Source organism: Oryzias latipes, chromosome 3, assembly GCF_053564925.1.
Source record: "Oryzias latipes strain Hd-rR chromosome 3, Olatipes_Hd-rR_3.1".
In the NCBI taxonomy this organism is placed as follows: domain Eukaryota; kingdom Metazoa; phylum Chordata; class Actinopteri; order Beloniformes; family Adrianichthyidae; genus Oryzias; species Oryzias latipes.
The window spans coordinates 5,434,047-5,458,682 of record NC_136239.1 but is presented as its reverse complement, the minus strand read 5'-3'; the positions used below and the strand labels follow the sequence as shown (position 1 = coordinate 5,458,682).

At 46.9% G+C, this 24,636-nt stretch overlaps 2 protein-coding genes and 1 long non-coding RNA gene across 6 annotated transcripts; 1 reads left to right on the top strand and 2 right to left on the bottom strand.

The window, feature by feature from the left end:
* Positions 1-1,159: 1,159 nt before the first annotated feature.
* On the bottom strand, positions 1,160-4,751 carry LOC105356220 (uncharacterized). 4 transcript variants are annotated; one of them, XR_013655072.1, is made up of 4 exons: positions 4,611-4,751; positions 4,382-4,507; positions 1,423-1,979; positions 1,160-1,314 (listed from the first exon to the last, which is right to left on the bottom strand). It is a non-coding gene; the product is annotated as an uncharacterized LOC105356220 (long non-coding RNA). The 4 variants fall into 4 exon arrangements; XR_013655073.1 differs by having other exon boundaries at positions 1,160-1,707; positions 1,861-1,979; XR_002292319.3 differs by having other exon boundaries at positions 1,160-1,979.
* Positions 4,747-13,306, top strand: LOC101161712 (cathepsin D). Its single transcript, XM_023951777.2, has 9 exons — positions 4,747-5,043; positions 6,051-6,207; positions 6,530-6,653; positions 6,736-6,854; positions 8,336-8,535; positions 10,678-10,800; positions 11,076-11,220; positions 11,747-11,845; positions 12,874-13,306. The coding sequence occupies exons 1-9, from the start codon at positions 4,982-4,984 to the stop codon at positions 13,033-13,035; spliced, it is 1,191 nt and encodes a 396-aa protein (XP_023807545.1). The 5' UTR covers positions 4,747-4,981; the 3' UTR covers positions 13,036-13,306.
* Positions 13,307-13,686: 380 nt separating this feature from the next.
* LOC111946848 (cadherin-related family member 5-like) lies at positions 13,687-23,980 on the bottom strand. The gene is made up of 12 exons (XM_023951788.2): positions 23,573-23,980; positions 23,398-23,487; positions 23,244-23,330; positions 22,152-22,256; positions 21,892-22,077; positions 21,655-21,745; positions 21,106-21,203; positions 20,826-21,032; positions 18,546-18,659; positions 18,382-18,448; positions 16,271-16,431; positions 13,687-15,535 (listed from the first exon to the last, which is right to left on the bottom strand). Exons 5-12 carry the CDS (start codon positions 22,000-22,002, stop codon positions 14,957-14,959), a joined length of 1,428 nt encoding a protein of 475 aa, XP_023807556.2. The 5' UTR covers positions 22,003-22,077; positions 22,152-22,256; positions 23,244-23,330; positions 23,398-23,487; positions 23,573-23,980; the 3' UTR covers positions 13,687-14,956.
* Positions 23,981-24,636: the final 656 nt, after the last annotated feature.

Sequence of the window (24,636 nt, the reverse complement as noted above, 5' to 3'; positions counted from 1 at the left end):
GAGGAAGGACACTCAGCTGGCTGATCTCTATACCATGGGTTAGAACAAGGACCAGGCTGTGCTTATGACAGTTTGATCAGAATCTAAGACAATAGTCGATAGGAAGTCAAAAATTAAGTTAAATATTCTGAATACAAAACGATAAATAATAAAGAATAAAGAATAAAACGGCTTTTCTTGACATGCACAACAGGAAATGAGGAAATGAGTCGGATTGTGATCAGTGCTCTATGATTGGAAGTGATTCTGTTTCATTAGGGTGTAACTGTTAACTTCATGATGTTATAATTTGGGTTACAAGAAGAGAGGAGGATGCACCTTTCTCTACAACGAAGCATTCAAACCTAAAATAGAAACCAGGCTAAGATTAGAAACAAAGTTGGATTCATCTGGCAGCTTCTAGTAGTTCTGATTCTCGTGATGTTTGAGGCTGGAACATGCCGACCTTCATCAAGAAGTGATTATTTATACGTGTCTGTGAACAGGACGGATGATCAAAACTGCTGTATGTTCTCATAAAAGACAAACTAAAATGTTGCTCATCCCACAGGGGAGTTGGCTTCACCCACAACAGCTTTGTGGGGTTTGAGTTATTTTAGCTTTTTTTAGGTCGCGTTAAAGGAGAAGCTGCAGCTTTCTTTGGCAGGTCACAGCACCTTCAGCGAGCTCTGCTGGCAGTCCCCCTGCTCCCAGTTCTGAGCCTCTCAGAAACCGTGATGAGTGGCGGATCTGCACCGACGGCAGATATTGGGGTCACTCTGCTTCCTGTCATGCTTCCTGTCATTGCTCTCATTTCAGGTTGACTCCTGTTTCTGGAGTCACAGAAGTCTTGGGATCTGTTTCATCTGCAGCAGTTTCTGTTCCTCTTGCGTCCAGCTGCACCTTTGAGAGGATTTTCCTGGTTTCCTGTTAAACAGGGGGGTTAAACAACCTGGGGGGTTGTGGCCTTTGCTCCAGCATGAAGACATCTTCAGCTGATTCCCACACTGCCTGCTGGGCATCAGTAAAGAGGGGCTCTTTAAAAGTTCATGCAGAGGGAACAGAAATAGTGCACTGGAGGCGGCTCACAGGTCACGGCCCGCACAGGCCGGACTCGCCGCCATGAGGCGCCGCTCACTAACCAGAGCGGCTTAGGAGGTAAACTCTGCAAAGATGTTGGTTTATTTACACGTTTTTCGTGTTTCACCATGACTTTAAAATGAGACGTATATAAATATTGAGGGCAGCTGTAGAGATCTGCACAGGACGAAGCAGATCAAGTCACCAGGTCTCCACACGGTTCAACACTTTGACCTCCTTTAGACGCCCTGAGTGCTGAAAACAGGAAAACCAAAAAGACAGAGAATCAAGGACAAAACAGCTTTCATGGATTACAGGAGTTGTTCTTTGAATATTTCTACTACAGATCAGTGATCTTCTTACATCTAAATGTTTTGAAATTCGTTTCCCCATGTTTGAATATTAGAAGTTGCAGGTGGTTAAAAAAGTGTTTGTCGTGACTTTGTCTGTCTGAGCCGCAGGATTTCGGTTGTTTTGTCTGCTGGGATTCGCTCCGTTCAGTGATCAGAGGTGGTCCAGGTCAGGGGATCCGATCTGCTTAGTTCGTTTCTGATCTCTTCAGTTGTAGAGGTCGCTGTCCTCCGGCCTCATTTGGGCCACAGTCTTCCTGCCGTCCCGGACTCGTTTGCAGTCCAGGAACCCGACTGGCTGACAGAACCAGTTAGAGCAGAGAGCTGTCATGAAGTCGTATTTTTCCACTAAACTCAGAACAAAACTCACAGCTTTGAAATAAAAATTCCCTAAAATGCAAACATTTACAAAATTAAAAAAACAACGCCTTAAGTTGGAAATGAAACCAACCTTGAGTTCTCTTGTCTCTGATTGGCTGGTTTGGCGGCACATTTGTAACCTTTGACCTCAGAGTAGTGGACGGTAAAAGTGAAGATCATTGGGAGAAAGTGAGACTGAAGAGAACACGTCTGAAAAACAGACGCATCGCAGATGCAAACTTGTATTTTAAAAGACAGAGATTTAAAAAACACAGATGGGATTTTTGCAAACACGCTTATTTCTTATTTGCAACTCAGAAAGTTTCCTTTCTTTTTCCTTAAACTTTGTTCATTTTAAAGGCAAAACGACAGCATTCCACACAGGGAAAAAATATCATAGGTGACTGAGAAAGTTTCCTTTTTGAAACGAGACATTTTGTTTCAAAACAGTGACCTTTCACATCATGGACGTCCAGCTGCATTCCGTCATTAAGAGGGTCCATATGCAATGCACCCCCCACCCCCCCCCCCAACCCTAAACTCTGAGCTTTGGGATGACGAGGTGGAATAAAATACTAAACTGTGCAGGAGATGAGTGAAAGTGACATCCTCCACATAAGTTGACATTTGTTCCCCTGCCGGGTCTTTGAGGCAGTGATAAATGCCCCCCCCCCCCCCCCCCCCCCCCGCCCAGTGACCTTCATTACAGAGAAGCGATGATCTTCACGAGCCCGTTCCTCTTGGGCTCTGGTTTCCTCTCCGCGTCGGCTCAGCAGGGCTCTGGGAGGCCGCTGTGGGTCTCTGGGTTGACCTCAGCTTCAATCAGAACCACAAGGTTACTGATGGTGGCTGAACGTTCCCCAGGTCAAACACTGGAGGCCAAACTCTGGTCCTCATGAATCATCGTCTGTGGTTGAAACACGACATTTTCATTGATCTCACGAATCTGGACTCTCAGATGTTCCCCCTGGCTGCAGCCAGGAGACCCGGTTCTGCTCCTCCACTGAGGTGGTCTCAGAGCTGAATGTGGGAGGGGGAGACGCCGCCGGGACCTCTGAGTGACCCACAAACAACCACGTTCATGAAGAACATGTGGATCCGCTGGTTCCTCTTCTGCAGGAGTTTCACTTTGTGTGTGCTGTCATGTGAACGTCAGCGTCTTGCTGAGTCATGCTCCGGCGTCCTCTGAGGTCTCTGTTCCACCTGATTCATCAGATTCCTCCCTGAGAACCGGCTGCTCTTGTTGTTTTCACTTCTGCTTTAAAATTCACACCAATGTGCCAAAGTTTGAGTGTCACGTCGTGGAGGTTCGGTTCTGTAAATGTGATAACAGGAAGGAACACTTTTCCGTCTGAAACTGGCAGCTGAAGGATGGCTGAAATGGTCTTGGGTCCAAAGGGTTTTGGAGTTTGGTTGGTTTTCCTCTGGGCTGCAGTGGTTCTGTCAATGATCAAAGACAGGTTCTTTCATTTGAGCCCGTTCAGAACTTAACTTTGAACCAAAGATCTGTCATCACCAGTGACTTTAACTCCAAAGTGTCGGATAAGTTGGTCTTATTTGAACATGGATAGATAATAATAATTCTTCCAATCTAAAAACGACCTGACCGCTCAATTGTCGGCTGTGGTTTAGAGTCTATCCAGAGCTACATCTTTTATTTGTCATTATTTTCAGTTTTTCTCTCTTTCATTAAGAGTGTTTTAAAAGGGAAAAAAAAGAAGAAAAAAAAGATAAATTCTTTTCATATGACAAAAGTTAACACAAAAAAATTCAGAGAGGAGGCTGCCACCTGCTGGCCGCTTCTAGTATAACAACAGCAACATGAGTCATTTTTGTGCCACGACAATAAGAGCAAAAAAATCCAGATTTCCTAAAATGCAAACAAAAGTATTTCCAAAGTATTTCAAAACTGACTTTCGTTGTCAGTGTAGAGGCACAGATGTGACTTCATAAAAAGCAGGTGAAGGCTCATTCATTGTGTACAGCTTTGAGTTAAGTCCTTTTAGTATCATATAGTCCACAAGATCTTTGGATACGTAACCAGCTTTGGTGCTAGTAATACCAGGGTTATGCTTTTCACCTGAGGGTTTTCTTTTATTTAATCCACTTGTGAGGCCATGTAAAGCACTTTGTCTGACTGTGACCGCTTCAGCCGAAATAAACCTTCCTCTGAACTTTTTAAAATAAAATAAAGGAGAAATAAAAATAAAAATAGTGAGAAGTCGAATGTTTTTAAGCTGAACTGTTGCAGGTCTAGTGACACAGAAACTCAGATGAAAATCCTGGTGTTTTATCCTGAGCTGCTTAAAAAGCTGCTTCAGATCCACTTTTGTGTTTCAGAAAGATTTGCAGAAGGGGCTGCAGTGTGTGGGGGTGTCTTGACTGTCCCACACAGACCTAATAATAATAATAATTAAAGTTTGGATTTATCTGCGCTTCTCCAGACAATCAAACTGATTACAATGTGTCCATCATTCATTCACTCTACTGATGTCCCCACAGCTGCCCTCCCTGGGGCAGATTGACGGGGGTATCTGACCATGAAGTGTCTTGCCCAAGGACACGACGGTTGACTGGGGTAGCGAGGATCGAACCCCCGACCCTTGGCTCACCTGCTGAAGCTCTGAAAGCTTCTTTTAGGAACAGTTTCACCTGTTTTGGCTTTAAGGCGGCTCTCGGTACATTTCCTTTCATGTCTGGGTCTCCTCTGATCCTCTCTGAGGGGGCGGGGCCACGATCTTTGAAAGGTTAAAGCAGTGAGGTTGGTGGGCAGTAAAAAGTTTTAAAAAAAGTGATAAACAGTCAAGAATCACGTGACGTCCCACAGATCGTAGTGATTACCTGTTTCTGACCGAGTACACCTGGATAAACATCAAAACCGGAAGCAGCAGCTGATGGGCTTCCTGTCTGAGCGGAGCAACAAAATACCCCCCACCCCCACCACCACCACCACCACACACACAGCTTAAAGCGAACAAACTAGATTGGAAAATTATGCGGTTCACTCGGTGGGGGGTGGGGGTTGTTTACCCCCACACCGTCGAAAAACAAGCTGTTTTTTTGACCGGGCAGCAGGGACCGTTAGTGACGTCACGCCGGCGCAGCTCACGTAGGCACGTGACGGTGACGGAATCGCAGTCAGCTGATAAAGCGGCAGATTGCGGAGTCACGCGCTTCAGCTCCAGTTTTGCGGGTGTACGCGGAGCAGCATCATGAGGGCCGCGGTGCTGTGCGTGATTGCTGCGTTGGCGCTGAGCGGGGAGGCGCTGATCCGGTGAGACACGCGAAGTTTAAGCTAGCTGCGTTAGCCTTCGATGTTAACCGCTGTTTTTTACCAAGCTCGGATCGGACCGAACCGGATCTTCCAGGGGTTCGGACCCGTGTCGTGTGACGGTTAGGGCCGGTTTCGGTGGACTAGTGCGCATGCGCCATGTTGTAAACAGAGGGTGACAACAGTGTCGTAAGCTCCAGCCTGTTGTTCCCTCATAGGTCCATCTGATCACCGATATTTCCGTCCAGAAAACGTTTCTTCAGAAAACTTAACGTCACGTCAAAGGTTCGTGTCGGTTTGTTCCGAAGCGACTCACCTTGTCCCACCTGAGAGGCCGACCCACCCACCCCCCTCAGGCTGAGGGCGGCTCTTTTCAGGTTTCAGCCTGGTTCTGGTCCCACAGGGTCCACAAACTTTGAGTATTTAGAAAGTCGTGATGAGGTTAGCTGTGGTCAGAATGGTGCATTTCTTCTAGGGGGTGAAGGTGAACGTCTGCAGACCTTTTCTACCATCAGAACCACTGCAGAGATAAAGATACTTTATTGATCCCAGCTTGGGAAATTGGGTTGTTGCAGCGTCAAACAAACACACAATGCGTGACAATCAGAAAAAACAAACAACAGATGTAGAAAAACAGACGTCAGATCAGTTTATCTATTGCAAAGGGATGATGGTTTATAGAGTCTGATGGAGTGAGGTAGGAATGATCTCCTGTAGCGGTTGGTGTGACAGTAGGAAAAGGCTGACCCTCAGGTACAGGAGGCTCCGGATTATCCACGATGGATACGAGCTTATTCAAAGCGTGTTCAAGAGAAGGAGGGATCAGAGAAGTCCTGGTCCCACTAGAGAGGAGCTGGATCGCTGCAGTCCGGTCTGCATCACCGGCATTCATGGAAACATGGAGGCGTTTTGTGTCTCCAGCCTGGTGGGGACACAAAACGTCAATGTGCTGTGAAGCTGCAAGTCCAGGATCCAGGCTGCAGGTTCTCATCCTGATTCTCTTCCCGCAGAATTCCACTGAAGAAGTTCCGTTCCATCAGGCGTGAGCTGACCGACTCTGGCAGGGAAGCCCACGAGCTCCTGGCCGACAAACACTCCCTCAAATACAACCTGGGCTTCCCGTCCAGCAACGGACCCACACCAGAGACCCTGAAGAACTACCTGGACGTAAGCGGGGGGGGGGGTCACCTCCTGCTCTGTGATCCTCATCAAGCATCAACATGCAGGAAGTCTGTCAGTCAAGCTGGCTGTGAATCACAAACCTTCAGATTGAATCAGTTTAACTTCTGCTAAGAAGGAGAAGCTCTGTGGTCAGAATGACTCCAAACCTGCAGCGCTTTCTTCTTCCGCGACAGGAAACGTGTGTGTGACAGTCACTTCCTGCCTCGTCACCATGACTCTGCAGTTGTTTGACCCGTGTCTTCATAGTTGACTCAGCAGTTGTGTGCAGTGACTGGAGATCAGCTGACTGCTCCCTCTTCCTCTCCAGGCTCAGTATTATGGTGAGATCGCTCTGGGCACGCCCCCCCAGCCCTTCACCGTGGTGTTTGACACCGGCTCCTCCAACCTGTGGGTGCCCTCCGTCCACTGCTCCCTGCTGGACATCGCCTGCCGTGAGTGCCCCCCTCCCTCTCCGTCTGACATGGCCGTCAGTGTCTCACCCCTACCCCCCCCCCCCCCCCCCCTGCCTTTCAGTGCTGCACCACAAGTACAACTCCGCCAAGTCCAGCACCTACGTGAAGAACGGCACGTCCTTCTCCATCCAGTACGGATCCGGCAGTTTGTCTGGTTACCTGAGCCAGGACACCTGCACGGTGAGTGTGGGCGGGGCCGTGACCCCTCCCACCACGCACAGCGTGGAAACGGCCAAGGCCGTATACTTGTATAGCACTTCTCTGCTTTCCTTGAAGGCCCGAAGCGATTCACAGTCCCCTTCACACATTCACACACACACATTCAGACACACATACACACCTTCACACACACTGATGGCAGCTCTGCTGCCAAACACCGGCGCCAACCTGTGGGGTTCCGTGCCTTGCCCAAGGACACTTTAACGCATGCGTGGGCAAGGCGGAACCGTACGGTGGTGGAGAGGTGCAACACACGCTTACATATAAGAGACTACAACAACAAATCTCAGTACACATGAACACAAACTGAACACAACAGCAAATCACGGCACAAATGACCAAAAACTGAATCACAACAACAAAAGCGGAGACACGGCTTTTACCAGAAAGGGAACGTCCTGAATCCCTGAAGTGACGCAATAGAAAAACAATCCTTTAGGATTTTTGTAAAGTTATCACTGTTTTCTTTTTGTGGACAGTATAAATACATGCATACAGTATAAATACAAAAGCATTTTTTAAAAGTTGTATTACTACAGTAAAAGTCACAACAATGTTTAGCAGGGTCAAGTTTTTGCCTCACTTCCAGTATTAAGGGTATTCCCCTCCGTTAGCAGCTGCTCGCTTTCCTTCATTTTTTGTCCGTCTTCTGCTGTTGTGTTTTGCACTTGGCTGCAGCTGCAGAGCAGACCGTCATGGAAACAAAGCATTAAAGCGTCTCCTTCATCCTGTCATGCTGCCTCATCATCATCACTGTATTGTGTCTGGAAAGAATTAGTGTTTTTTTCCTTTATTTTTGAAACAGCATTCAGACTCCTGAACTGTTAAAAAATACTGGAGAAGCTACATTAAGCAATACTGAAAAGAAACTGCACTTTATTTCCTCAATCATACTTTTAGAACATTATTGGTTAAGGCTCATTCATTCTATTTTTTATACTGAAAAATATTTAGTTGTGGTAATCAGACAATGTTGACTGTTCCCTTTCTGTATTTTAAGTTACCAAAATAAAAGCACTGTGAATTTGTTTGGGTAAAAACAAATTCTATATGAAATACAGTTGCAGTGCTTAACATTATTACCATTATTAAATGGAATTTTACCATTTTATTACAGTGGAGTCTTTTCAAAGTCATACTTAAAAATAAATAAATAGGAAAATGTGTTCCGATACAATATCAGGATAGGTATGGTATTACAGACTCTTGCTAATACACACCCCTAATCGTTATGCTTTTTAGTTAAAATTGGCAGAGATTTTAAGGATAGCCCCTTAGATGGGGCTATCCCAAACACACGCGTGTCACTGGTGACATCTCAGGTGTTACTTTAGTTCAGTCAGACTTAAGTTCATCTGGGGGGGCGGATGGCTAACCTCCGTCTGAGTGAGTGACGGTGACCATGCAGACGAACCTGACAGACCCCCCCTCTCCTCTGGCAGATCGGGGACATCTCTGTGGAGAACCAGGTGTTTGGGGAGGCGATCAAGCAGCCCGGGGTCGCCTTCATCGCTGCCAAGTTTGATGGGATCCTCGGTATGGCGTACCCCCGCATCTCTGTGGACGGGGTGGTTCCAGTGTTTGACAACATCATGCAGCAGAAGAAGGTGGACAGCAACGTCTTCTCCTTCTACCTGAACAGGTGAGTGAGTTCAGACTCTCCTGGTCGGATTTCCTTGGACCGTGTCGGTGTAGGGACTCTGGGAGACACCCCCCTGGCTGTTTCTGTCAGTTAGATTATGTGGGAGTGTCCTGACAGAGGAGCTTCAGGCACTGATCAAGCAGACTGAGCGTCTTGTGCAGAATGCGGCTTGTTGGTTTGCTCTGCTGTGATTGGCTGAGGTCTGAAAGGACTGGAAACGTACTGGAACACCTGAGTTAAGAGGAACATGAAGGTCGGGGACTGCAGCAGGGAGGAGTAAGTAAGAGGAATAGGTCATGGAAGCTGTTGTGGACCAGAAAGCACATGAGATTTGCTAGGAAGTGCCATTAATCATGTATATGATTAATAAAAATAATACTATATCAGTAAAATAGACGTAACACTGTTTCAAAAATTCTCTTAGCAAAATTTGATCAAGTATTAAAAGTAAAATTATGTGCAAAATTATGTTACATTAGGAAAAATCCTGAATTGATTTTTCAATTTTTGGAGCAAGTGAAGTTATATCATTAGAAATCAATCAATGTAACCATTTTCAATAATTGATTAAAAATTATTTATTGTGACAGAAGAGTGTCAGCAAGACTCAAAGGAAAGGTGTACAAGACAGTGGTGAGACCAGCTCTGCTCTATGGGTTAGAGACGGTAGCAGTGAGACAGAGACAAGAGGCTGAGATGGAGGTAGCGGAGATGAAGATGTTGAGGTTCTCCTTAGGAGTGACCAGGTTAGACAGGATAAGGAACGAGTACATCAGAGGGACGGCTCATGTTGCCTGTGTTAGCGACAAAGTCAGAGAAGCCAGACTGAGATGGTTTGGACATGTTCAGAGGAGGGATAGTGGATATATTGGTAGAAGGATGTTGGAGATGGAGCTGCCTGGCAGGAGGGCAAGAGGACGGCCAAAGAGGAGATATATGGATGTCTTAACAGAGGACATGAAGTTGGCTAATGTTAGGGTAGAAGATGTCCATGATAGAGTGAGGTGGAAAAGGATGATTCGCTGTGGCGACCCCTGATGGGAAAAGCCGAAAGAGAAAGAAAGATTAAAAATTATTTATTTATTTATTTTTATAATAAGGTAATGCTGTGAAGTGAAATAAAAAAGGGTCCATATTCTGTCGAATGACCAAGGTTGGTATTCCTTCCTCTGCTGATTAACAGCCGTTCTTCTGGTTTTAAACAGAGTTCATAGTTCTCTTCGCTGTAATTTCTGCAGACATTAGATAGAGGTCCGTATCCTTCTTCAGCTGATATCAGCGGCGCTGAAAGTTGAGGTCAAGATGTCTGCAGGTCAGAACTTTGCTGAAAATCATGGTCACTTCAGACTTTGGAGAAAAAGCGATGAATCCATTGATGAATCCATATTTCTAGAAGTTATTTGACTCTTTGATTTATTACTGCATGTTGGTTCAGACGTCTGTGATCAAACACTTCTCAAAGTCCTTCATGGTGTTCACAACCAGAACCTTGGACAGGTCCGGAGGACCGAGTGGTTTGACGAGCGGTAAGAGGTTAACGTTCCCTCCAAAGTCATGCTTTGGATCGCTTTCCGTGGCGTTTAGCATAAATACCACTTCCCTCTGCTGGTTGGTTGTCAGACTGCAGCTGCAGCAGCGCGAGGTCGAGGCGGGCTTCACGACCGTCAGAAATGAATGGACTTTGTGGAAGCAACCGTCCCGGTCTCTTCCACAAAGTCCATTCAAATCGGAAAATCCACATCTCACTGGCCGTTACCCCTTACATATCCAGAAGGGGGCTGAATCCAGGAGGAAGTTGTTTGCTTTTGGGGTAAACTTACCGTGTGGCTGCCCTTGGTAGTGGGACATCAAGGTACATGTAGGGGTTCTCAGGTGTCCATGTTGATCGGTTGGCCTCCTTCTGGAGATGGTCCTGCCTCTCTGAGCCCATTGGGTGGCACTTCTCCAGTCTGGAGACCACTCCCCCTGCCGGTGCTGGACATGCTGGTGAGGGGTATCAGTGGGTTCAGCTGCTCAGTCCTCCCACGCACTTGATGGAGACATGGTGGCTGATGACCGCTCTGCCTCTGAACCCGTATCTTGGTGACAATCTGGCTGCAGGGCTCAGGGCTGATGAAATAAAGCTGTGGTTTGTCGCTTCAGGAACCCGGACACGGAGCCCGGCGGGGAGCTGCTGCTGGGAGGAACAGACCCCAAATACTACAGCGGCGACTTCCACTACGTCAACATCAGCCGGCAGGCCTACTGGCAGATCCACATGGACGGGTGGGGGCTTCACATCAGTCAGCAGAAACACAGCAAACATGAACACACCAGAGATGCTGCACACGTTCTAGGGTTTCTTGTTTGTTTTTTTGACTGACAGCCCAATTACTGCATCTCAGCAACTTTTAAATTCACACTTATTCACAACGGTGGAAACCGGCACAGATGGCACTGTACTGCTGAGCAGACTGTACTGTACACTATTCAAAAGCCACCACGAACCCTTCCTAGGTACTAGAGTACAAACATGGTGATGCTGTGTGTCTGTGGGGCAGGATGGCGGTGGGCAGCCAGCTCAGTCTGTGTAAGGGGGGCTGCGAGGCCATTGTGGACACGGGGACGTCCCTGCTCACCGGCCCGTCGGCAGAGGTCAAAGCTCTGCAGAAGGCCATTGGAGCCATCCCACTCATCCAGGGAGAGGTAAGCGGATCTGTGACTCCATCCTTGTAGTGGCACCATCAGCAGTCCACATCCTGGATCTTTGGTCTGTAGACATTCTTTAAGACCAACTCTGATGAAAGTTGGTTATTTGGTGTTTCTGACATGTTGTCATAGCAGTTTTCTCACGGTGGAGGACATGCATGAAGAAAATTCAGCTTAAAATTGTTTTGCTGTGAACTGTATTTTACAGAGTATAAGTTGCACCGGAGTATACGGCACGAGTATGAAAAATACTCTGAAAAAAACGGTGTCCCTTTTATTTAAATTGTGAATCATGAGCAGACAAAAAAACGTCATTGAAAAAAGCTCGTAGCACTGATCAGCGGGCCACAAGCTCCCTGCTCTGCTCTATTCTGATGCATCCACTGCAAAATAGAACCCAAGATAATCTGGGTGGGACTTGAAAGAGCAGAGCAGAACGTGGGAACTTGAGTTGATAGTCTTTATGAGTATTTTTGGTCATGTTCATTAGATCTGGAGTTAACTTTGGGTTTGACTCTTTCAGTACATGATAAACTGTGACAAGATCCCGTCTCTGCCCGCCATCACCTTCAACATCGGTGGTCAAAGCTACACACTGACTGGTGACCAGTACGTCCTGAAGGTAAGTGTGCTTGGGCCTAGCAGGGGGTCACGTGTAACCAGGCACCTGCAGCGCCACCGACGTAAGCCTTAGTCGCATGCACCTGTATGGGGGAGGACCCGTACGGGTGCTGCAGGTGTTTGGGTGGTCCGGCTCCATGGAGGGTCATAGAAAGGAGCAGCCGCACCTTAAGAGGAGCGCAGGTGTGTCTTGAAGTTCTGTTGAGGCTCGTACGGCCACTTCAAGGGGCGCCATGAAAGTGCAACGTACAGTGGTGTGTTTAGTAAATGTATATTGAAGTATTTGTAAGGCTAATGGAAGACGTACGGGTGATGATGTTGTACAGTGTCCTACACCTTACTCTAGTGGTTGGTGAGTTCTGACCCCTTACTGACCACGTGCACATGCAGAAGGCGTGGGGCGTCCATGTAATATGTCAAGTGCCAGTAGGATGACCTCACAAACGACCCTCTGTTTATCTAATTTCCTTATTTATAACTTATTGTGTGAACAGCACTCAGGGGCTCTTTGCACAGCCTGCAGGATTTGATCAAAGTCTCCCCTACGTCACCCTTCTTTACCCTTTAAGTGTTCACTACGACCTCCCATCTGCTGATTTTGTTTTTTCAGTCTGGCCAGGCGATCGAGACCCACAAAGAACATATTTTAGTCCAACCTTCTGCATTCTGTCCCCGATCTGAACGCTCTAAAAATCCCCGTCGAGTAGAACAGAAGGCGGTCTTCCTTTCTACGTTCATCTTCTGTTAGAGCGATTATGCTGCCTTTTTTAAACAGTGCACCCTGTTTTATGTCCTGATTGGCTGGAGACCTCGTCAATCAATCTCCTCTGTGCCGTGTCTCCTGTACAGAACCCCACAGCTCTCCAGATCTACAGAAATCTGTGATCAAATCTTTGTTTTCCACCCGTAAGGCCATAGCTGCTGTGGGAGGGGTCACTACACCAAACCCAGCCGCTGCTTTCACTGTAGGCTCAGGCCTTCTTTCGCTCCTCCGTCACTCCTCTTCATCTGTTGTTTTTTTTTCTCCAGGAGAGTCAGGCGGGGAAAACCATCTGCCTGAGTGGCTTCATGGGGCTGGACATCCCGGCCCCCGCAGGCCCGCTCTGGATTCTGGGAGACGTGTTCATCGGACAGTACTACACCGTGTTCGACCGCGACAGCAACCGGGTGGGCTTCGCTAAATCCAAGTAAAGGTGTGCGGCGCTGGAATCTGCACGTGATTCTGCTGCTGTGGGGTGTAGAGCGTAGAGCTGAATGCACTGATCAGGCCGCTGACGAACACAGACAGGGGGGGGGTGACTCCAGGATCAAATGATCAGAGCTTCTCTTGTGAAAGTGATCTTTGTTTTAATTCTTTTTTGGAATCAGGGAGTTTTATTGTGATCTTTTGGGGGACTGCTCTTCATTTCTGACGCTGATGGATTTGAGTTTAATAAAAGTCTGAGGAGGTGACTCGACTCAACTCGGCTTCTTTCCTTTCCTCGTGTTCTCAGAATGACCTCCCGCCTGTCGTGATCTACACCGAAAGATTTGCTGTTAAATTTAGCTTTCAAACGTCATAAATTGCTTGAATGTGGCAAACGATTTCCTTAGTTTACTCGAGTGACCATCGCCCACAGACCCCACCAGCACATGCAGGTCAGGCATGTCTTCCACCCCAACCCCCCCAGTCTCGAGCACCCAATGATCAATCAGCCATGACGGCTTTGCATTGGGAAGAACATTTTTGGTTGATCTTGAATCTGAATCTTTTTTTTTTCCTTGATTCTCTGTTTTGGCTCCTTTCTCTGCCTTCCGTCAAGCTCAGCTGTTTGGCCTCTAGTTATGTGACGGCAACAAAAATCCCACCACCAGAAAACTTTATTCAACATTTTCAGTCACTTTACAAAACTAAACAGGACAGCTTGTTATACTTTTCACCAACATGATCAGAATTTGAAGGGTTTAGTACAAAGATGTCTCGGAGTTAATGGAGCTCTGTGTGGAGCTCTTGGGTAAAGCTTAAAGAACTGAGATACTTTTACTTCAGTAACTTTGTGCATAGAAAGTAGTTTTACTGCGGCACACTTTACAATGGACACAATGGTTACAATGGACTGTGACTGTCCAGATGTGTAACATTTTTGCACCATAGTAGAGGCACGTTAATGAAAACAAACCGATTTTAGGGAATTCTGTCCAGAAATGGAACCATTAACTTGACCATCAACTATGGAACCACTATGGACGCATCAGCGCATCTACAACAAGCCTCAACAGGCTAGACCCTTTTGAAACGTCTGACGAAAACGCTGATTTTTATATTGAACATTGATCTAACACTTATGTAGGACGCAAAAATGGGACAAAATTTTGAGATAAATAGAAATATATATATTTTTCAGTATTTACTAAAGGAAGTTGTAGGTTCGGTTAAGAAACGGATGTCAGCCAACGCATCCCTGACTATCCAACATGATGGTGAAAACTTTATTGACGCCAAAAAGATGAAAAACTGTGAAGGAAATTATTCACTTTTGTACTTCTACTAGAATGATACTTTTACTGTAGTACAACTTGAAGGGCCGTTCTTGGGGGATCAAGGTTAATATTCGCATGAGGATCTGTGAGAACGTTTTCCCAACCTCACCGGGGGTCACCGTGAACAAACTCCGGCCTTCAGGTCAACGTTGCCGTGGCTTTAACCCTGCAGCCGCCGTACCTGGTCTGTGTCCCACCTGCATGGAAAACCCGACAGTTTCTGCTGAAACATCAGGCGTGCTCTTAATGTTCAGAACTCCAGAGTAATAGATTCCCACCGGGAAGCGCCGGGACAATGGGAGACACCCCCCCCTACAGGAGGGGGTTACTCAGACCTGTGACCATGTTGATGTTTTCTGAAGAGCCGCTCCGCTTCAGCGTGGTTTGTGTCTGCTGCGCTGGGGGGCGGGGCACACGTTTAGTCTGTCTGAATGGAACGTGAAGAACCTGTGAGAACCGCAGAACTTTGGTCTCCATAGGTGCTGCAGCGTCAGGGGGGTGGGATGTGAAAGTAAAAAAAAGGCTGTCCATCCCCCTCGCCCTCACAGGTGCTCCTAGGCTGTTTGTTCAGTCTGACCTCTGACCCCCGCCATCAGCGCTCCTCCTGCTGCCCCACCTCCCCCCTGTCTGAGCCCGGTTCTGCAGGTTCTGTGGGGTTCTGCTCCTCACTGGTCTGCACGCGCTCACTGTCGGGCACGTCCTCGGGGGGCCTCATGGGTGCGGCAGGGTCTCTGACCACGTCCTCCATCTCCACCTCCAGCTCCTCCTCAGTCTCCTCCTCCACCCGGCCCACAGCGTCCGGGATGATCTCCACCTCGATGTCGGAGGAGTCGTCGCTCTGCTTGAACCACACGCTCTTCCCCCCCTCCCGGCGCGGCTGCTGGGACAGGATGGACCTCACGCCGAGCTCGTCCCCGTCTCCTCGGCCCCTCCTGCTGGGCCTCATCACGGGGCTCCCCTTGGGGACGTGGTTGCTGTAGATGCCGCAGGAGGCGCAGTGGCCCCGCCTCTCCAGGGGTAGGACCCGGCCCCGGGGCTGGGGAAAGGTGCTGCGCCTGGGAGTGGCGTTCCAGCGGCGGACCCCCCCGCGGTCGGACTCGTTCTGGAAGCCGTCATTGGTGTACTGCAGGGAGTCTCGGCGTCCGGCCCGGGGCTCCTCGCCCTGCAGGCACTGCAGTCAGGAAAGGGGAATCAGACCTTTGACTTTCTACCTGAGGTTCTCTGGAGGAGGAGGTGGGGGGGACACCTTGAGCCCCTCATTCTCCTCCAGCATCAGGACCAGATTTAACTTTAAACAGAGTCACATCGTCTCCATCAACAGCTGGGATGTTGGAATCGCCTCATGTTGAGGAGTTTCTACATTCGTTACTAAAGCTGCTGCAGAAACGAGCAGCAGCAGTTAGAAGAATCAGTGCAGCCGTGGATCCAGACCAGCTACAGACACCGATGAAGATGTTCAACTTTAACAATCCTGTTCACGACTAAAAGACCAAAAATAACCCGTGAACCAGAACACAGGGATGCTCGTCAGATGGTTGATCATGCTTTTTTTTCAATTCTTTTTTTTTTTAGATGTGTAGCTTGTAATTGTAACTAATGTTGTAATCAAAGTTACAACTACAAGCTGAGTCATAAATACTTTAATAAGTATTCATAAGTAAGGCAAGCCCTTAAAAGTATCAGATCTGCTTTTATTTTGAAAACTAAGACAATTAAAAGAAATGGAAACAGTGACAAAAGCTGTAAATATGTAGAAATGGGCGGGGCCATACGAGGCGAACTACAGCTGGAAAACAATACCGAGTTATAAGTTATTAAATGTAATCAAGAACTTACATTCATGCACATTCAGAGAGTGAAGATGAGAGTTTTCCATTCCCAGTGTGAACATTCGACCAACACTGACCTGACACAAGTTTCCCAAACTGGACTTTCCCTTCCACAAGCGGGAAACCAGGAAGCCAATCACGATGAGGGAAAGGACGAGCAGAGCCGCCATGACGAGGCCCAGCAGCGCCATGTCGCCTGGGCGATAGCCAGTGTTTGCGGGGGAGGGGATGGCTACAGCTGCGGGGGGGAACAGGTGAGTCACTGAAAGTGACCTGATGGCTTCATGCTGAGGTTTTCAGGTACAAAAGCTAAACAGATGAGCGTCGTTTCAGGCGGCTTTCAGGTTCCTCTGTCTGAAGTCCTACTACTATTTATGTTTGTGCGTCTGCATGCGAGTGTGTTTTTTGTGTAAAATCTATTCACTCCCTTCACTGTTCTACCGTTTTCTGGCCTTCATGAATCACTAATGGTAATAAAAAATTCTTCTTTTTTTCACTCAAAAATGGATGGAAATTAATATTTAATGTCAAAGTGAAAACATCTATCCATTTCCTTAGCCATGCCGGGGTCACGGGGTTGCCGGAGCCTGTCCTAGCTGCCGTGGCGAGAAGGCAGGTTCACCCTGGACAGATCGCCAGTCTGTCACAGCTCACAAAATCCCTCCCACAAACACCCAGTAGGAGGAAGCTGGAGCGCTTGGACTGTTTACCTGAGTGGTGTGGGTGGGATTGAGGTATGAAAAAGGGTCCAGAGTCTGGCTAACACTGGTGTTTCAGGCCATCATTACACCATGAAAACAGAGGAACACTCCAAGCTACTCACAGAAAGGGTTGTACAGTGCAGAGGATGGATGCAAAAGAATTTCTAAGGCATCAAACATTCCCTGGATTTCAGTGAAGAAAATGTCTTCAAGAAATGAAAGGAATATGGTACTGGCTAGATTAGGCCGTCCTCGTTAGACTGAGTGTCCACGAAAGTAGGAGACTTATGAGAGAAGCTACCAAGACTCCTACGACCACTTTGGACGAGTTACAAGATGTAGCCGTGAGATGGTAGAATGGTAACGAGAAAGGCACAGGTGAGGAAAATTCATGTTCGAGCTCAAGTAAAGTTCACCAAAAGACGTGTGGGAGACTCCATGATGAAGAAGGTTCTCTGGTCTGATCAGACCAAAGTTAAACTTTTAGGCCGTCAGAGAAGACACACCCACCCCACTGTGAAGCATGGTGGTGGCAGCATCATGCTGTGGAAATGTTTCTCAGCATCAGGTTCCACTTGAAAGATAGAGGGCAGAATGGCTAGAGAACCACAGTGTGAGAGAAGATTTCTTTTTCCATCCAGACAATATTCTAAAGCAGGGGTTGCACAAATCCAGGCCTCGAGGGCCGATGTCCTACATGTTTTCCAACCATCCTGCCACTCAAGCTCCTTATTGGCTAAACACACCTGATCCCGATAATCAGCAGCAGATGAGGCAGGATTTCTAGAAAACTAGCAGGAGGCTGTCCCTCGAGGCCTGGATTTGGGAACCCCTGATCTACAGCTTCTGAAAACGCAACACAGGACAGGAGTGGTTTAACAAGAACCAGGTAAATGTTCCTGAGTGGCCGAGTCAAAGCCCGGACCTAAATCCCATGGAGAATTGGGGGCTGGACTTGAAAAGGGCTGTTACTGCCTGTTCTCAAAGGCAGAATAGCAACATGCTGATGTAGAAGACAGATAGAGGCTGATTCACACAGACTCATCGCAGTCAGAGGGATTAATAACTACGTCAACAATTATATTTCTTTATACGTTTTGTTTTGCTGACGATACTTTGTAGAAATATGTTTTCACTTTGACATTAAATTTTGTGCGAAAAAGACACATTTTATTGATCATAAGTGATTAATTAAGGCAAGAAAAGGCTAAAATGTCCGAGGGGTTGAACACTTTTGCAAGGCTAAGAGTCAAGAAAATGATGATGAGCAAAACTTTGCTTCTATCTCATATGTGGACAAAAAAGCATTAGAAAGAAAAAGCAGAACTTAGTTTTTTTTAAGATAAATTAAATTGCTTCTTTTTATTATTATAATAAAATTGAAAGCAGCTGTTGGTGACAGGTATGAAGAGAAAGAAGTCAACTCTTCACTGCAGGGAGGAGTGAAAAAATGAGGGGAGGTGGCAAAGGAGCACTGATGGGCTCACCGGGAATGACCTGAACGGAGAGCGCCGCCGTTCCAAACTCGCCGGTCACCGCGTCCACGGCACGCAGCTGCACACAGCACAGAGTTCACAGCTTACAACAGGGGGTGGGGGGCAATAGCATGGCTCATCATGTGACTGACAGACAGAAGGTGTGTGTGAGTGACCTGGAGGGCGAAGGACTCGGTCTTCACCACTCTCTTCAGGACCACAAAGCCGTCAGAGGTCACGTTGACGTAGCTGCTGTACTGAACCTCGTACCTCACATCTGGATTCAGCCCCTGATGTCCAAACACAGGAGATGAGACAGGAACCAAAACAAGCTTCGCTCTTAATGCTGGGAGTCGAACGTTAATGGAGTGCGGCAAAGAGCCGATGCTAGATTTTCTGGGGGCCCCAGGCAAAAGTCCCCTGGTGGGCCCTCTGATCAACGTTCTAGCAGAGAAATCCAACATGTGCTAAACATTTAAAATACTTTTAGTGTAAATGTGGACATAATTACTGTCTCTGAATGTGAAGAAAAAGACTTTGAAAGATGAGACTAAAGCAAACAGAAAAACAGTCAAAAGAACATTGAAAAATAAAGAGAATTTACTGGAACTTTACGGAAATAAGAGCAGCTAAAAACGGACCAGAAGGCTCAGAACTGGTGCATTTTATGTAAACAGAATAACTAACAAGAAACTGACAAAAGCCGGCAGACAAAAACATGACACTATTGGTCTCTCCTCTGGGACCCCCTTTTCCTACCAGGGGCCCAAACACTTCCCTGCTAGGAGGATTCTATTTGTGCCAAAAATATGTTATTAGGACCACTGTCTGTGTCTCTGCTCTATTATCTCTGTCAATCTCTACTGAACAAGTTTACTGGACATCTGTTTATGTCTAACTGTTACAACATCTCAAGTGTGTCCATGCTTCCTGGAACAGGCCAGGGTCGTTCAAACGTTTTGCAAAGAGGGCCAGATTTTAACATAGAAAGCAGATACATCTAACTACGTTTTTACTTAAAATACTGCCAATTTGTCCCTTTTTGTTCATTTCGAGTTAGCGTGTCGTAGTTAGCATGTCTTGTCTGCCTCTTGAAAATAGTTAGAGTCTGTTGACATATTAGTGAGACACAGCAGTTTCATATTTCACTGAAAAATGTGCCGATTTCCACTTGTCCTGGAAGTGGTGGCCGTCACTGTCAACTCTTTTTATTTACAGTTGACATGTTAGAACTGAACTAAAGAAGTCACTGAAAGATCACACGACTGTGTTGCCACAGGTTTACAACCATCACCAACCACAATCCAAATATCCTACACAGTTTTTAGAAAATGCCGTTGGCCGAATTTTATTTATATAATGCAGGGAGCCCGGAAATTCAAATGCCGGCTGCATTAGGCTTATTGGCCGGACTTTGGACACGGCTGTCCTGAATTGCTTTGTATTTGCTTTAAAATGTTTGTGCGCGTTTCAGGTTAAAAACTTCACATGTCTTTGGTATTACTGTTCTTGACGTTACCGAACATCATCAGGTGATGTCGGCAGGGAAGTCTTCGGTCACCACTACCTTTGTTTGGTCCTGTCGTTTCCCCATATTGTCAGAATAGTCTTTAGTAATTGTTACGACGATCGTTACTTGTTAGCAAATTTGGATACGTTTCTTTGGTCATCGGTTAGCTTAATGCTAACTTGGTCTGGGCTTGTTTGTCGTGCTTAATGCTCCTTTACCTGGAAATCATCTCTGGACTTTTTTCATTTTTAACCCTTGTGCTATCCTAGGCACTTAAACATTGGGAGTTGGGTCATCTAGACCCACTAAACAGTGCGCTGAACCTTTTTTCTTCAATGATTCCATGTGTCCATGGATTACATGAAATCTTTCCACCTTTAACCACCTTTGTCATGGTAGGGAGAACACGTCAGTGTAAGGGTGGGGTGGGGTCATCTAAGATAACACAAGGGTTAAAGTTCTTTGACAGAAAAACAGAACGAGCTGTAAGCAGCTCTAGCATCACAACAGTGTTGATCGCATGTGTTTTACAGCACACATGATGAACCAGTGGACGAATTTCATGTTTAAAGGCAAAAATGTGAGAGAATAAGATTGCAGGCGACGGTTCTGGTTGGGTTCAGTGAACTGAGTTTGAATCATCTTCCGGCCTCAAACGTTCGTCTCTGTCCTTCCTGCAGTTTCATGGATCTGTGAAGACCAGTCAGTGTGAGCGGTGTTTCTAACACGGGGGGCGGGGCTTTCTGTTAGGCTTCACTCTCATTGGTCTACTTAAACCTGCTGCTGGAACCAGATTCTGATTCAGTTCCAGAACCTGCAGATTCATGTCAGTGTATTTGAAGAAGGATTGTTAGAGGTGAGCTGCAGATTTGGTGGAAGTTTTGGCGACCATGAAACAATGTCGCTGCCGTTCCTGCATTCTGAACAAGGATCTGAAAGAACTCACGGCGGCAAAGTCCTCATCCTGAGCCCGGACCCGGAAGGGCCGGTTGGTGCTCCGGTCTCGGAGAACCATGCTCTCGGGAACAGAGTTACTGTAGATGAATCCTTCGTAACGCTCCTTCTCAAAGCGAGGTGGGTTCCTGCTCTTCTTCATCACCTCGATGGTCACCTGTGTCACAGCAAACTGGTCTCTGTTGGTCACCTGGGACGCCTGAAAGGTGGTGGCATACTGGGCTCAGAACCAGGATCTTTGCTGGAACTTTTACATTCAGAGCTGCCGTTACCAGGATTGTGAGGGATATGGGGCCTAACACATCCGCCGCTTTGGTCATGGAGATGTTCCCCGTCTCCTCGTCAATCTGGAAAATGTTCCCTTCGTTTCCTGGAGATCATAGGACACACGGTGAGCAGAAAAAAACCAAAGCGGACTTCATGAAGTCTGTGCGCTGACCTGCAGACCACCTGAGAAGGTTTTTAGGGAGGGGAGAGCTGCAGAAGCTGATAAGCTCCAACAGATGTGGGACAAGTTTTGGGGACCATTTTAAGAGCGCTGCTGATCTTCTGGATTTACCGAAGACAGACCTGGAAACCATGTTTTGTCATCCGAGGACAATCATACTAAATATGGCGGGTTTCCTTGTTGAGACATTGTGGAAGTGCACACTCTGTTTTAAACTACCACACTCCAGACTTGGATCTTCAGAAAACGACCCGTGATCCACTGAGGAGGAGACGGTAAAATCTGCTCATGGGTGTTTTCTGGATCGGCGGGTCTTTAAATTCAGGACCATCGAATGTTTGAGTCGGAAAAAGATGGCAAGAACCAGATGTACCTCGCAGGATTCTGTAGCTGATCAGCTCACTCCGGTTCCGGTCTCCGTCTCTGGCAAACACTGGACCGGGTTCCAGAACCAGCGGGCCTTCCTGTGCATCAGAACCAGCTTTTTAGTCATGGCTCTCTCCACGTGACACTCAGACTGACACGTCTGAAGGGTCTAATTTTTGTTGTGAAAGCAGACACAAACGACGCTTATTTTCTTGTGAAAAGTCCTTAAACATCTCAGCTTCACCTCCTTCTCGGTCAGGTTGACCCTCCCTCTGTAGCCGCTGCTCACACACAGTTTGGCAGCCCCAAAGCTGATCCTCTGACAGGGCTGAAACCAGGGGGGGCGGTTGTCCATGTCCTTCACCTGCACTGTGATGGAGGCCACGGAGGTGAAGAAGGGCTCGTTGGAGGCCGAGCCGTTGAACGTGTCCTGGAAGAAGAAGAGAGGCTCAGCAAAGACCATCAGAGCCGAGCGGAGCCTGATCCTGAGCAACACCTGCCGACCTGCACGTGCAGCACCAAGGACACCTTCTGCACAGCATCATAGTCCAGGATGCTCTTCACCAGGATCCTGGGAGAGGTCACGCTTTCCAGACGGAAGTATTTGTCCTGATTTAACGGAGAAAGAGAGGAACACCGATGAAACAAATAGAAGTTAAAATGTAATAAAATGTTAGATTTTTTTCAGAGAAATGTCTATGCAAAATAACCTTTCATGAAAAGCAGACAAGGTCTCCTCCAACACAATAGATACAACCGTCAAGGGTCACAAAAAAGGCTCAACTCTGGAACCTGGTTTGATTTAAGGTTTGAATCATGGCAGCCTCTGAAAAAAAGCCATTAGTATTCTTTGGACTTTAGTGTTTAACTTTAGGCTGAATGGAAAATCAACTTTATTGATTGAATTACATTTGCTTTTTCTTAGAAGATCTACTTTTGGAATTTATTTGATCTGCTATGCTGCTACTGTATGTTGATATGCTGCTATGGTGCTGTGTTGCTTTGCTGTTATTTTGCTATGCTGCTGTGTTGCTATAATTCTATGCTGCCATGTTGCTATGCTTCTATATTGCTATGCTTCTATATTGCTATGCTGCTATGTTGCGATGTTGCTATAATTCTATGTTGCTATGCTGCTACGTTGCTATGATGCTATGTTGCTATAATTCTATGCTGCCATGTTGCTATGCTGCTACGTTGCTATGATGCTATGTTGCTGTGCTGCTATGTTGCTATAATTCTATGCTGCCATGTTGCTATGCTGCTATGTTGCTATGATGCTATGTTGCTATGTTGCCATGCTGCAATGATGCTATACTGCAACTTGTTGCTATACTGCTCCACTCAGACGATCAGAAGATGCTCACAGTGGAACTTTCATTAAATCTATTTATAGAAAAACCTTAAAATCAACAGATTTATGGTCAAATACTGTGATCCACAAAATTAATAAAATATTCCGTCTATTAGACATAAAAGTTGCGACTGCCATGTTTTTGTGACCCTTCATTTTATTGTCTAAAAATGGCACCAAAAAAAGTCACTTTAGTTTTTATTCCTCTATAAAGAGTTGCGGCATGAATGCAGATTTCTCACCGTGGCAGACTCCAGGCGGTAGTAGAGCGGCTCTGAATCCACGTCTGTGGCCTGCAGGAGCCCGATGCTGGAGTTGATGGGGAGGAGCTGCAGGATGCAGATGTCAGAGTGAAACCACACTTTCCTGCAGAAATGTTGCAGCAGCGCCACTCACCTCATTCACATCCAGAACATAGTGGTTCTGAGCGAAGTTGGGTGGGTTGTCGTTCACATTCTCCACCAAGACCTCCACAGACTCATTCACCTAAAAGAGAGTGGGGTGGGTTAGGAAGAGCTCAGGTTGATAAAGAAATGCTGTGTGGGTGTTTTCTGTGGTGGAGAATACGTACAGTTGTGGATCCCGCTCTGGAACACAGCACCCACACCACCAGAGCTGCACTGGGCAATGACTGCGCAACACAGAAACCACCAAGTCAAATCCGTTTTGGCAGAAAGCCTTTTTGATTGGTGCTGCAGCAGAACACGTTTCCACCTGGAAATTCTCTGTGCTGCTTTTGACTGAAATGTAAGGCATAATTCTGACATATGAAATAACAAAAACAGCAGCATTCACCCTCTGAAAAGTGTGAGATACTCATGCAGGCAGAGCTTGCATGTTCTCCCTGCAGTTCTCTAAACAAAGATCAGAGAAGCAACAGCAACTTATGCTGCTGGTTCATGTCAACACCATTGCAGAGTTCACAAAGTTGGAATAGTTTCACAGCAAACCCTCTCAGACAGAAATATGGCCAGAAAAAACTAAGTGTGTGTGTGTGTGGGGGGGGGGGGGGGGGGGGACACAATATGTGGTGTCTTTCTCCACAGAGCAGCCATTGATGTAAGGCAGGGGTCAGGGACTTTTTTGGCCGAGAGAGCCATAAACCTGGACCTCCATTCTCTTCCTGCTGGACTCAGAACTTCAGCTGGTCCAGGTTGTCATCCGTGACGTTAACATGTCGGTCCAGCAGGAGGTTCTGGGGTTTTCCATGTGTCTCTGCTGAGGACCAGCTCATGTTTGCATCAGAGGAAGGCTGTCTGTCCCCCCCCCTCTGCACCTTTTCTGGGGGGGATGACCCACACGAGGGGTTGAACCGTAATTGATGCTGTGGGTTTTTGGGTTGTCCGGGCCTGTGGAGGTTCGTAGAGAGGAGTGGCTGCATCTTAACCCTTGTGCTATCCTAGGCACTTTTAACATTGGGAGTGGGGTAATCTAGACCCACTAGACAGTGCGCTGAACCTTTTTTCTTCAATGATTTGTGATCTTCACTGGTGTCCATGGATTACATGAAATCTTTCCACCTTTATCCACCTTTGTCATGGTAGGGAGAACACGTCAATGTAAGGGTGGGGTCATCTGGACCCCACAAGGGTTAAGAACTGTATCTTGCAGTTCCCTTGAGGCTCATTCAGCCAT